This window comes from Zonotrichia albicollis, chromosome 2 (assembly GCF_047830755.1).
Source record: "Zonotrichia albicollis isolate bZonAlb1 chromosome 2, bZonAlb1.hap1, whole genome shotgun sequence".
NCBI classification, from domain to species: Eukaryota; Metazoa; Chordata; class Aves; order Passeriformes; family Passerellidae; genus Zonotrichia; species Zonotrichia albicollis.
Genome location: NC_133820.1, coordinates 27,906,467 through 27,921,000, shown reverse-complemented (window position 1 = coordinate 27,921,000; position 14,534 = coordinate 27,906,467). Strand labels below are relative to the sequence as shown.

Genomic DNA, 14,534 nt, shown 5'->3' with positions numbered 1-14,534 from the left:
TACATGAGAATGCCATCGTCTCTAGAAGCACCAGGGATGTTGGCTTTTAGAACTTGGGCACTTCCAGGTTGGCATTATTCCACATACACTGGAAAGAGGTGGCTATTTATGTTAGTCTAGCAAGACTGAAAGACAGAAAAAAATATACTGCAGGAGGGGTTTCGTTTCAGGTAGAAAAGTAATTTTCCACCTCTCTCCAATATATCAGGAGAGTCTACTCCACCTGCAAACAGACTGATAGACATGAAAGTTGTATTTTAAGAGATTAACATGATACAATCTACTAGAACAGAATGGACAAGCATCATACATGTCTCCTGAAGAGTTCTGCATGTGGAGCCAGTGCCCGTGGATCAGCTTCTTTCACAAAACGCACTACTTCCTCTATTGACCAAGTGGAAGGATCCTTATTCAATATTCTTGAAGGTTCCCTTTTTAGTGAATTCAAATCTGGTCCAGTTGTGGAACTTGCAGCTTTTAATACAAAAATATTGTGAAAGGAAGAAGTATCACTAGTTTGTACAGGGATAACACATTTCATTTCACATAAGACACTTTAATATTACCTTATGGCATTTATTATGCACTGTTTGCAATATATTAAAATGAAAAGATGCTTTATTTCCCTTCTAATAATATTGAACTGTTCCTTTTGTCTTTAAATGACTCCTATAACTGCAAATATTTACAGCAGCACAAATGAGCACTGTGACATACCTAGAGGGCTTTATTTTACTTGTACTTGGCTCCTGGGTCCCAAGATACTATTAACTGGGAATGAGGCAAAGGCAAGTGAAGCTGTGCAGACAGAGGGAGAGACAGCAGGACACTCTATCCCTGTATTTCAGCAACATGGCAATATTTGATAAGATGCTTAGGAAGTGAGCTGCATGTAGCTATCCCTGTCTGCTCTGGCTTGCTGCAGGGTCCATCACAGCAGCAAGAAGAAGCTGCAGTGGCCAAGACCTTGCCTGGCTTGCAGCACTACACTATTAATACTAAAAGGCTTAAGTTCTGTATTTGCAGTTACGTTAGCAAGCCTGACATGCTTGGCAACAGCACATTTCACTCCATATGCAAGCTCTCCAGTGGCAAAGACCTTCTTTATTCATAACTTTGCCTGTTAATTGAAGCAGTGATATACTCTGGAAGGCTCTGTGTAGCAGCATACCTTCAATCCGCCTGTGTATCCGATTCCTGCTGACTTCATAGTAACCACTGCTCCCGGCCGAGCTCAGGGACAGCCTGCGCAGGACTGGGGCTGAATTTGAGGTAGCAGTTGCTGGCTGATGGGAGTTTCTGTAAAATGCAGCATTTCCTGAAGGCTGGTGCTCCGTGGAATTCCGACAGGCTGGGTTTGATGGATTTACAGAATTAAGTGCAGAATCCATAGAATCCTCAGAAAATCGGTGCTCTTTGGAAGTGCTGTTTTCCTCTATAGGCAATGTTTCTGCTACACAAAAAGCAAGCACCAATATGTTCAAAGTGATGGACATTACACCTTTGTTACTTAAGGCCTAGCTATGTTCTCTTGAAGCTACTGACCAATTGTAATCCTGTTAACAAATCTCTTGTGAGACAATCACTGAGACTGAATGTTTGCCCCTTTTCCTCAACTAATCATTGGGCTCTTATTGTATTTTCAAACATTATTTTTGTAGCAAAAGATTTAATATGTCAGGTTTGAGACATTCTTCCACTAATCATTTCAGTTGTACTTACTGAAAGCTATGAGCAGGGAAATGACAGAGGAATTTTTTTTTAATAAAATTGTCTGCTGTAAATACTGATACATCAAATAATTTTAGTAAAGAATTTTCACTGCTTTTTAAACATATCATTAAAAAGCCAACCATTAATATTATGTAGCATTTCTTATGCAAGACATTATTAATGCAAAAAACTCCCTCATGTTAACTAACAATTGTTTAGTAAGTTCTAAACAGCAGAGGGAGTTACCAACTTCATAAAGAAAACAAATGGACAATTAATATCTATGCACCCCACAGGTTCAGACAGAGGTGCCATTATTAAAAAAGGAAGAGGTTACAGACAAAGCCACAGAAGGCTGGGAGTGCCTGGTATGGCACACTAATGTAACACGTTTTGACCATCCTGCCTTATCTACACACAGTTCTTTGCATAGGGCAGGGTTTCAAGGTCTCTAACTGCAGACTCTGGAAAGCTAAAGATTCAGGTAAATTACTGAACCCAGAACCCACAGAGCAAGTAAAATAAAAATAGTGAAGTCTCGGGGGAGGGGGGGGAGTATAACAATATTCTAGTTCTTATGTCTTTTCAGTGAATAAAAGAAAAACAACATCCACTCAGAAGACTTGTGAACTTTTTAAAGTCTGTCAATACTGATTCTCAGCCACTTGAATGGAGTTCAGCATGTCCCCTTTCCCTGGGCCATGAGACAGGAGCCAGGTTTGCTTGATTACTGAAAATTCCACTCCCATTCAGCCCAATTCAGGTCTGTTTGAGAGAAGCATGCTGTGTGAGGGAAAAAACCCCAAATCAACAGGAACACCACTCCATTCTCTAGCAATCATAGATACTCCCCTCTGTTTGCATCAGACCAGTATCTAGCACAAGAAAGAACTTGGAAGCACGATGTACAAATCTGTATGAAACAAATGCTGCTTTGGCAGGAGAGTTAAGAGCTGGAAAAATACAGCTAACAGGTTCACAGAAGTGTAAGCCCCACACTACCATCTTGAAAATAACTCTACCGAAGTTATAAAACATATGCTAGTGAGGCGGCATATTCTTTGGAATAAGAACTGGTATGTTCTGCAAAAGAAGCTCCTGAAATAAGCCTTTTTACTACTCTTCTTATATGAAAACTTTCAAGAATTTATGGAGCAAATATTAAAATCAAAGGAAGAGCATTTTTCTAAAGAACCCAGTGACCTTCTCAAGCGTGCTTTCAACTTGCTTGAGGTTCTCTTCTGAACCTCTTGCTTGAGGTTTTTCTCTCAGGTTCTCTTTCTGAATCCTGTTTCAAGTGTAGTACAGTGAAGAACTATTATATGTATTTTGACTTTCATACTCCATAACTCTGAAAGGGAGTTAAAGGCTCTCAGAGGGCCAGCTCCCTGCTTAGTGAATTCAGTAAGGCAAGACCACAGAATCACAGAATGGAACCACAGAATCCTTTTGGCTGGAAAAAGCCACGATGACCATTGTTAACCCAGTACCACTGTGTTCACCACTAAGCCACTTGTCTTTTAAATACTCCCAGGGATGGTGACTCAACCCTGGGCAGCAGTTCCAATGCTTGACAAGACTTTAGTGAAGAAACTTTTCCTAACACCCAATTTGAACTTCTTCGTGTGCAACTTGAGGCCATTTCCTCTTGTCCTATCGCTTGGCAGAAGTGTTAGCTGGGAGAAGATTTGAATTCCCACCTCCCAATAACCTCCTTGCACACAACTGTAGAGCACAGTAAGGTGAGTGAATGGAGGTGAGCACTTCCACCAGCTCCCTCAGTACTCCTGGGCAGATTCTATATGGTCCTAGAGACTTGTGCACAAGTGGTGACCATTCTCCCTTGGATTCTGGGGGCTTCAGTCTGCTTCCCATCCCTATCTTCCAGCTCAGGATGCATGGAGAACAACAGATCTTAGTACTGAAGCCAGAGGAAAACGAGGCATAAAGTACTTCAAACAGCCTTCCTAAAATTTCATCACTTTTTTCCCCACTCCCCACATCCAATAAAGGCTTGAGATTCTCCTTAGCCCTCCCCGACTGCTGAGAAAAATGAGACAAAAATTTTCTTGTCTTTTATGGCAGTAGTCAGATTAAGTTCTATTTGGGCTTTAACCTTTCTAATTTTTGCCCCAAATAACCTAATATCATCTTTGTAGTCCTTTTGGTTTTCATGCCGCTTCTTCCAAAGTCCTTTTTTTCCCTGAGTTCCAGCCAAACTTTTCTGTTCAGCCAGGACAGTCTTCTTCTGTGCAAGCTTGTCCTTCAGCATGTGAGGACAGCCTGCTCCTGCATCTTCCTGTCCAGCCTTCCTGGACTCCTTATCTGCAAGGTGATGTGACATCTTTTACTAAATTTGACAGTTATGGAATAAAAAAGCTTTTATGGATACAAGTCCTTCTCTTTCATACAAGTAACTTTCAAAATAACCGCTGCAAAACTTTCTAGTTTGTCAGACCCAAATCACAAAAGCAAAGAAGAAGCTACTGAGGTATTTAAAGAAAACAAACAAGAAAACAAAAGACTTTATATTTCTCAGAAGTACTTACAGTAACTTACCAAGATTAAAAACAAAAGGTATCATTCCATAGAATTTCAGAGAGACTTTAAGAGATGGAGTCAATGATGAACACCATAAAATTAAAAGGTTGCCAATCAAGGGAAAATTAGAGCTGGTAGACAATGAAACCACATCTCAGTTCACGGCCAAAAGGCAGAGGTGATACCTTAAATTGTTACAGCAAAGCTGTAGAAAGGAGCATAAGGTTTAATTGACTGAATCTGTGCATTCAGATTTCAGAAATCTTGAAAGGTAAGATGGAACAATGGAAGCAACATTCCCCAGCAGAGAGTTTCAACTGGAGTATTAAAGCATGTACCAGCCAATTCCATGTAACATAATAAAAAAACCCATTTTTTAAGTTTTGATGGTAAACTAGCAGGAATCCAAATATAGGTTGGTTTTTTGGGTTTTTTAATAATTGGTTTAGATTATCTTTGTCAAGATTTCTGTAGAAAAAAATATTTTAAAATTACTGTATTGCAAAAGAACTTAATTGTATTCATTCCAGGTATATCCCAGATTTCTCTCTGATGTCATATATCCTGAAGGAAATACCAGGTTTGGGAAAGATCAATTCTACTTTTTCCCTCCAAGATATCAGCATTTGAATTTACCTTACTGTGAATTCAAAACTCATATATACAAGGTGGAAAAGGTGGCATATTTCCCTCATTTTTTAGGTAAAGTTTTCTGTTCAGTAGCTGTAGTATCCAATCCACTTTCCAATCCATCCAGCTTCTCTACGAACAAAGTGCAGCCAAACTGGCATCTAGGAAATGGAGCATTGCAATCCATGGAGTGACTCAGTTCGCCTACCTCGGCATTTTGAGCAGCTGTGAATAAATCCCACGGCTATGGAAGGAGATGGGAGGTTCCACTGCAGCATGCCTGACCTCTGGGCAGATTAATGAAAGGCCAGTAAGAGGCCTTCAGTTTCAAATGTGGGAAGACAGCAGACTGTTTAGGCACTGAAGCCCTAGCAGGAACTGGATGTTTTGTTTTCTTGAGGCTCTTCTGGGAATTAGAAGCCAGTTGTTCTGTCTCACACATAACAAAATGATGTAATTGGACACAGTAGTAGGAACACACTGTTTTCAGGGGAAGGGAGTCTGAGTTATTCCCCACTCCCTCCTTCTTTATCTTTCGTAACTTTAAAAAGAAACTGTTAGTGAGCAAGAAAGGCAGCAAAACCTGCAAAGCACATCCTTGAGCAGATCAGAAGGAAAACGAGCTGTTTGAAAGACTTTTCCACAATTACTCCATTTTGCCTTCAAATGATATTTCAAAACAACTATTTTAAGACAACTGTGTCTCAATGGAACCAGAACTTTTTAGGGGCAGATCCTTCTTGTTAACCAACCCATGACTGACCGCTACAAAATTGCCTCCAGATTTTCAGCAGAGGACATTGTCCTAATGGGAAACACACAATGCTAGAGAACACTTTGCCTGTTAAAATACACAGAGTACAAATTCAAACCTCTGAAACTATGGAAAAACACTTGCTTTAATTACTTTTTATTCAAGTAACTGCATTTTAAAATGAACTAGTGATCTTAAAAAATATTTTAAAGGGTACCCTGACTCCATCTGTAGAAGATCTGCTAGCAAACAAGGAATAAAAAGCAGAATGTGTACTCATGTTTACTTGAGTAAGATTTCTTACAAGATACTGCAGCTCTGCTTAAACATTTGTCTTGCTCCAAATGAAACAACTTCATTTGAGCATTATTAAGTGCTCCACACTTATGTTAATACCAAAAATATAACTTAGATATATAATGTATCTCTGGAATTAAACCAGAACTTCTTTTGTGAAGACACTGAAGTCAATAATCAATGCAGAACTGTGTATAATAACAGCTACAGGAAATATCAAGATGTGAATATGTTATATATATACAAAATAATAAGACATATTATTTTAAATAAGTTATCATTTGAAACATTTTAATTTTACATCCTTTTCTGCTTTAACTGTAGTCTTATGGCTTTTTAATATGCACAAAAGAGATATCCTGCCTCTGCTCATGCCAATAGATACAAAATCATTTCAAGGTCACAAACAAAAAGAAAGAAAAAAAGGAGGAAAAAATTACTAATCCCCATTATACTTCAAAAAAGCCCTTGGAAATGACGTGCAAGTATCTTACTGCAAGAGAAAGTATGTATCAGATGGGATAAGTCAGTATCATCAACTTACCATGTCTTAACCAGTTAAATAGCAAATACTCAACCATTTCACTGTGTCTCTCTCACTGATATTTAAACCTAGATGCTTTACTTCACATCTGAGGCAGACTAGGACTAGACATGTGCTCAGTTACTGCAGCTGAGCTGCAGCACAGGAAGAAGTGTTATTTCATCTGTGAACTACACCAGCCTAAGAGTGAGCTGTCATAGGGGGGCCACACTGCCCCCCTGGCCATGGCTGCCTTCCACTCAATCCTTCCTGTGCTCATCCAAGTCCACAGAGAGTCACTCCAGAGAAGTAAAACAAGATTTCACCAGAATGTTTTCTGTCCTTTTGGTCACTGCTTCAGCTCACTACCCAGCCAGGGAAAAAGAGCAGGGGGTGGGCTAGGACTCAGTGCAGGGACAAGGAGGCAAGGAAAGCAGGAGCAGCACAGCTTCCACTGGCAGCTAACTAGACATAAACTCAGCTGAATTGTATCATCTAGCTGCACCCTTACTCACTTAATGAACCCAGCCTGGAGTTAAGAGCTGCTTCCAATTTATCTCCTAACCCATTTCAAGGCAATTGGTTTTCTGCTCAGTAGCCCTACATGGAGCAGGAGGCTTCATCTGTCACCTGTTTGCCTGAGCCCCTTCACAGAAAAGGCTGTGGGTTGAGAAGAAGCACTGCTGGAACTTGCAGTAGATCATCTTTAAGTGCAAAGTGCCAGTGATCAATAATTAACATACTTCCACCCAGACCTGTCAAAGGCTAGAGACAAACCAGATACATATGTTGTACTCAGTCCTTTTTGACTGGAAATACTGAACCCATAAATAATCCTCATATATAATTCTGACATAATGCAATTACCTTCAGATGGATGAGCATCATTTCTGGGAAGCTTAGGGGAAAGAGGAGCAGTATATGGTGGAGAGTCCTGAGGGTATCGCTTAGCACTCCTGTTCTCAGGTATTTCTTCTTTGGCTGTGAAGAGGAAAAGTCACTACTTGTTACTCTAGCATAAAGCTGCTCATGGGCTAAGTCCAGAGACAGAAGCTGACAGACATCAGCCATTCACCAGGTTAGAGTTCCATTTCTTGTGTCACATAGACTCAGTCACTTCAATACAAAATTTCAAAGCTGAATAACCTTGACCCTGTCTACCTTCCCGATCAGTTAAAACTAACTGAATAGAAGAATAGAATAGATAGAATTATAAACATAATTTCTGCATTGGAAAGAGGAAAAAAATTCTACAGCAGTACCCAGAACACAGACTCAGCTATCAAAGAGCTCTGAGGAAGATTCGTTCCCAATATAAATCTTGTGAAATTGTCTTGAGAACAAAGCTATCTCAGCTGTGACTCCTGGCTTCACCTGGAACTTGTAATACCAGGTCCTACAAACAACCTGTTGGGAGATCTTGGGCAAGTAATTGCATCTCCCATTTACTCTGCATTCCTGGTGCAGCAAAGGTATTGGATTCACACAAAATTTCACAAGCAGACAATTTCACAAGTTTTTCTACTAGATCACTGGACTGTACATAGTAGTAGAATGTAAAAATCTTTTAGCCACTCCTAAGTAAGGTAAAAAGAGAAAGAAAAGACTTTGTACTTGTGTTGAACTCCCTTTCAGGGGAATTGCCTTCTTCCAGACAGCAAGCATCTTTTGGTAAATTCAGTTTATGAGCTGAACATAAATTTAACAAATGAAATGTGAAGTTTTGAGCTTGTCTTTTTAGCAGTATCACAATGGTAAAGTACATATGTTTTCTGGCTTGCCTACAAGGAGAAGTTTGCTGAATATTTCTGCACATGTGGTATGACCTATTCATTACTGTGAAAGCACTTCCACACTGGAACCAATTCACTAAGAACTGAAGTGTATAAATTTTAAACAATTCATGTCACAGAAAGACTAAAAAGTTGCATTTCCTAAAGTCCCCACATTTCTCAGAAATATCAGCACTTGAAAATAACAAGTGATTAACAGTACCTGGCTTATTCCTATCATACTCCATAGGACTGTGGGCACATCCCATGTAAGGGCTGAAGGGCTGGCTGCTGAAGAGATTATCACACTGCAGACTGTGGCACAGCTTCTCCAAGAAGCGCAGGACAAACGATGCACTGTTTACAGAAGGAAGATTGATGGCATGCTTTTCCCCATCAAAGGAAGCTGTGAATAAGAAGATTATGTCAAACACCCCCCAAACATCATGAAGTATAGTAAAACACCATCATTAACTTAAAGGAAAAGACCTCCAGACTTGATTTAAACCATGCAAGACATGAGAGGAGTAAACAAACATTCTGATAGTTTAAAAAATTTCTATCCAAAGGACTGAGCTCACCTTCCATGGGATCCATGTCAATTTAAATTTGCTGTATGGAAACTTATTTTAATAAAATAATTTTGGATTCACACCTGTATAATAAAACTTACAACTACTCCCTCACCACTGAAACTTCATGTGTAATTTCCATCACCTTTAAAGCAGCAAGCTCTCCACCACCTATTTACAGGAGATAGCACAAGGAAGACCCTTTACAATACTTACTAAAAAGAAGACCCCACAATACTAAAAAAAAAAAATCAACAAAAAGCCCAAACAGTTAGTAAAAAAAAAAAACAAACCAAAACCAAAAGCCAAAAAATCCCCTAAAGAAATGAAACAAACAATTTTATTATTTTTTTCCTCAGTTTCTAACTGAATGGAGAATACTTGTGGTAAGGTGCTGGCATCCATTACCATTGAAATTCTGACTCAGAAATTGTTTTGCCATTTGCTATTTTATCCCTAGAGAAATCTATCCTGCTGTCAACACTACAGTGGTCAAGCACCCATTTATTTCAACAGGAGTTAGGTGGCAGAGATACCACAGCAGCCACAAATGGATCTGCTGTCTTTTAAACTGAGTGATTACAAATAGCCTGGACATGTGTCTATGTCTTTTCCTTGTTGATCTCTTTCCTTGTCCTCAAACAGTGTGGCAGCTGAGGATATTTTTCTTTTTTGTGAAAATTAGTAAGGTTTGGAAAAGAATCAATACTCCAGATACATGGATAAATAATTGCCATTACATCAGCGGAAATTTTAGTTACTTGTGATTAGGAAGACTTTAGAACAAAGCGGGAACAAACTTGCAACTTAAGCTTAGGGCTGAAAAGAAGTGGCAATAAACACCAGCTTTATGCATCAATTTGTCTTTTTGGTTTTCAGCCTGTCATGCAGCTTTCTGTTGTTAACATAAGTTTCCAAATGATAAGCAGAGCTTTAAAGGATCACATTTTGTTGGTGGCAGATGCTTAAAAAAAAAAAAAAAAAAAAAAAAAAAAAAGCCTGAAAGCCTTTACTCCTTTACTCACAGATCTGAATTCAGGAATATTTCCATATTGTGTTACAAAAGAGACAGATAATATACACAAAATCAAGGAAAATGCCTAAGTCTAGCATATTTTAGGCTTCTTTAGGAAATCTGAAGTGTCAATTACTTACACTGTTGATGTAAGGAAGCTTCTGATTAGTTAATGTGAGTTAACCAGTCAGCACCAACAACAACGTGCTGCCTCTCCCACCTGCTTTCATGGCAGACTGACCAGTGCAAGTGCTTGAAGTTTAAGAGTCAGTACTACAAGACTGAAGTGTTTCCATGGCCTATTAGGTTTTTTCCAGGCTCCAATGTCCAAATGAAATGCTAATGGTTAACAGTCCCTCATGCAGCTCAGACACAAGGTCCTCTACATCCTGTTTGGGGAAGGAGTCTCCAAAGGCAAATTTTTGTTTGGAATCTAACCAGGTCTGGAGAGCAAATGGGCTGTGAGTCGTACCATAGCTTGACCTCCTGACAAATTAACTGCAAGGTAGTAGTTAGCTACAGCAGAAATTTAAAATGTTCTATAATAGCCTCATGGATCTGCCTATACAGCCTTTGGGGAAATGACTTTATCTATACCCCTTAATTTCTCATTTTGAAAAAAAACATTGAAAAGAACAATGTTACTCAGGAGTTGTCAAGAGGATAAAGCTAGAAACAGCTGAGGAGTTGTGACTGCCCCAGCAAAATATTTAATGAGAAAAATTAACAAATAACATTCAGTGCAACACAGCTCCCCCAGACTCTGAACACCTGAGGGCACCCATACAAACTTCAACCAAGGGTGTGGGATCCAGATCCACAGGCTCAAATGTCTACTCTGCTTGGAATTAACATAAGCATCTTACTTCCCAGATAAATGCTAGGGGGAAAAATAAAAAGGAGCATCTCTGAGGTGCAATAACCTCAATATTAACGATTTATAAACAGGGACTGGAGCCTGCATGTGCAACCCCAGCCCTCAGGATGAAGTGTGGTACTCATTTCTTCACTTTCCATTCTTTAAGTATGTTTCACATACCAGGTTCAAGCTGGGAAAAAGACTGAGAACAAAACAATCGGAGAAATGTGTTTTTCTGATAATGATGACATTCATCCTAGAGTCCGATTTTAATTTGCTGCTTGAGAAAATTTATCTGAGCCTCAATCTTTTTCATCCCACCAAACACCATAGTCTCTGTGCTACAGAGAGAAAAAAGGGACTGACACCAACACCATTAGTGGGCTTGCTAATCAAGCCTTTCATTTCCTTTCTGTTTTATTTGCCTGAATTGAAAGCTTATGCATTAAGCAAAAATAAAATAGTTTGTGCTCTTGTTTGAGAAAGAAAAGATGGAAAAATCCTAAATTTAATGTTATTCAAAACAATTATTTTCCTTGGTAGCTGAACCAAAAGAACCCACTAATTATTCCATGTATTCTAGCAAGATTATTTTATCCATGGTCTCATCAGCACACAGTTTCTTCCTATGGAAGGTATAATACTTTCTATAAAAGCATCAATTCACAAAAGACTTAGATTCCTTTGCTTATTCTCTGCCACAACATTTTTTTTCTTGGCAGTTTAAAAAAAAACCCAATCAAATTCTGAACAAGCCACTCTCCAAACCCACTTTAAAACAAAAAGGCTACAACTGTATTTCCTTAGTTTATTCTACTGCTGCTTCCCTCTTCTTCCTTACTATTCATGTGCACAGCTAGATGTAATGTGCTACATTAATCCAAGTCATATTTTATGCTTCACAAAACTTATCACTCACAATTTTTTGATAAAATGACAAAGAGTGTTTGCTCAGCCACTTCTCAGCTACCTGTTTGACAAGCCAAGGAGAAGCAAGAGCTCAAGAACATTAGAAACCCACTGGGGGCTTGTGGCTTTACTATCAGCCAGACCAGGACTCCAGAGCAGTCCACATCACCAGGTTCCTCAAATCCAGAATATAGGCCTTGGGGTGAAGCCATGTGCACAACAGTAAATCCTTTCTGTACAGAAGTTTTGAATGCAAACAAGCCACAGCTACATAAGGAATCTGAAATTTCTCTCTCCTGTTTGAAATTACCATTTTCAGTTACTCAGTCACAGCCCAGAGATGCCACTGGCCTGGGATTTGGCCTTTGTTGATAAACAATCACCAAGAGAATACTGGCAATGAACATCTCAGGGCATTTTACTCCAGAAAACTGACTTGTCTGAAACAGGTACAACAAGGTATTAATAATATAAGAAATGTTCATATATATTGAAAAAATAAAGCAGTACCAGTTTCAAAACCACATATATATGACACCATTAAACCTCTACTACACAGCAGAGAAGCAGCATCCATTTTGTGCACAAACTCAGGGGGATCCTGAACAAGGCTCACTGTAGTTCTGCCACACACAGGTTGGGGTGCTGCTCTTTAAATCCAGTTAGACAGCAACATCTTTATGAGTACTTAACTGATTCTCTATTCCACTAATCATCTTTCACATCTGGTTTAATGTAAAGAGATTAAAGTAATGCCAGATCTTTTACCATCACTGATGGATTTATGAATTGATGTGCTAACTGTTATACACAGAATATTTCCTAGTCTAGAAGGCAAAAATGTCAAGCAGCAGCTATTCAGATTGAGACACAGAGATAATTTACCTACAAACCTGCCATCAATATGTAATAGAAATAAACCTATTCCATAACAGGTGACATAGGTGGATGAAGAGTGACCTGAGATACTGCTGCAGTTCTGGGGAACGGGGCAAGGGAAGCAGCAGCAACTTTAACATGTGGAATCACTTGCCTGGAAGCTAAACAGATTAGTTTGAGACTTGTCACCCACTTGGTTTAAGATCACCAATGTCGTGCATGGATAAGATTATGCGAATTACTTGAACTAATAAAGCTGCTTATCTCACTTGTAGTGAGTTTACTTGACAAATGTTTGGCTACAGCTGCTAAATGAGGTAACCAAGCTCTACTTAAGTGTAAGAAACTAAATGTATTGTGCATTTGTAATTTAAACACTACTATTGCTATATTTTAATTTAAATTTAAAGAATTATTCAAATCACTCTGAACTCAGAGTAAGATGAATCATACATCATCAATGTTCACACCTGTGTTTACACAACTACAAAAGTGATATAAATTCATAGCAACTGCTTCAGTTCTTCTGCCCCACCTCAAGTTCAACAAGTAAAGAAACAAAGAAACAGAGCATCTTCACATACCAGTTATCATTTCCCCTCCGTGATGGCCAGATTTCAGAAATCCAAAGACTGTTTTGGCTTGATAGGCACAATCCACACAAGCCTGTACAGCCTGCTGAAGGACCACATTTACAGGACCTGGTCCAAAATGGTCTGGAAGCTGCTGAACCTTCTTCTTATCCAGGTGAGGCCCAGAATTTCCATGTTTGTTCACATACACACACACTGAAAAGGTACAAGCCATAGTTACTGCCAAGGAACCAAGACACGGTTTCAAGTTAGAACTGCAAATTGTCATTTTAGTTTTAATCCTGCAGAAAAGTTATACTGGCCAACTCAAGAAGCTGAGCATGCACACATTTTTCAGAGCATGCAGAAAGTGCTCTTCTACCAAGGTTCTCCTGACTGAATTCTAAACTCACTTTTTTCCTGCTTTCTGAAGCCCTCTCCTACCTCACTAATGTAACAAAGCTGGCATGATGTGTGCTTGTGTTTTGACTAATCTCTGCTCATACACTAGTTCCAGTAAAATACAAATTACTGGCACGTACTCCAAACTACCAAGTCACAATTCTACAAAGCAGGCCTTACCAAGTTACTGCCTAATTTGTTTCCTATTTGAGAAGCTGCACCAAAGAGAACCCTGTGTTATATAACTGCCACTGATGCTGATTCTGCAGCACCCACTGGCACTAACATACACATCACACAGAGTGGCTACCAAAGGCCTGTAGCTTCAGAAGCCCTGAACCACTCACAGGATTTCCACACTGCAATGTGGCTCGTCTGCTAAATAAACACTTCTTTACAAACACTAAGGTCATTTAAAGTGTAGCACAAACAATCATATAGTACTTTTGTAACTACTTTTTAAAGAGACAATGTGAAACTGACTTCCAAAACAATTGCCAAGGCAGAAGAACATGGGAAACATGTAAATGATAATTTTTTTTTCTTGTTCATCCTAGCTGCCACATGACCATGAATGCACCCAAGACATTATTACAACTTAATGAAAATATGTGCCTCTGTGGTGATTGAGCAATCTAAACATTCTATTACACAAAGAAGTGACATATTTTCTGAACTTTGATTTTAGATAAAAACTCTAAGCATAAATAAAGTATTTCTACAAGAGTTTTAATGATGTAATGTCTTCGTGCATATCTGTTTACTCTCTGATATCTACAAACTGAAGGAAATCTATTTGTACAAATAATCAAAGCTACAAACCAAGAGTAATAGTATGGCATTTTCTGTCTGGGCTCAGCAACAACTGCCTTGCAAAAGGTATATTTTCCTAGGAAAAAGGTACTTGTTTTCCCCTCATCCCTGACTGAAACTGGGCATGAGAAGAGCCTGACAACTTCTATTGTAAAAACAGATTTTGAATGTAAGAAAGCACCACAAGCAAAATGATGGCAATTTATGGAGTTTTTATAAAATTCTGAGATTTTGGCTGACAATATATGAACTGTTTCACTATAGGGTTACCAGTTCCTCAATG

The 14,534-nt window shown here is 38.9% G+C and overlaps 1 protein-coding gene across 5 annotated transcripts in view; it reads right to left on the bottom strand.

The window, feature by feature from the left end:
- The window catches only part of SCML2 (Scm polycomb group protein like 2), a 72,276-nt gene that overhangs the window by 3,498 nt on the left and 54,244 nt on the right, over positions 1-14,534 (bottom strand). For 4 of the 5 annotated variants that reach the window (XM_074534655.1, XM_074534657.1, XM_026791841.2 and 1 more), the window contains 5 exons: positions 13,049-13,252; positions 8,454-8,636; positions 7,326-7,439; positions 1,172-1,453; positions 311-474 (listed from right to left, as the gene is read on the bottom strand). In XM_074534655.1, coding sequence (XP_074390756.1) covers positions 311-474; positions 1,172-1,453; positions 7,326-7,439; positions 8,454-8,636; positions 13,049-13,252 — 947 coding nt within the window. The remainder of the gene's footprint in view (positions 1-310; positions 475-1,171; positions 1,454-7,325; positions 7,440-8,453; positions 8,637-13,048; positions 13,253-14,534) is intronic. The other variant, XM_074534656.1, reaches the window with a different exon arrangement.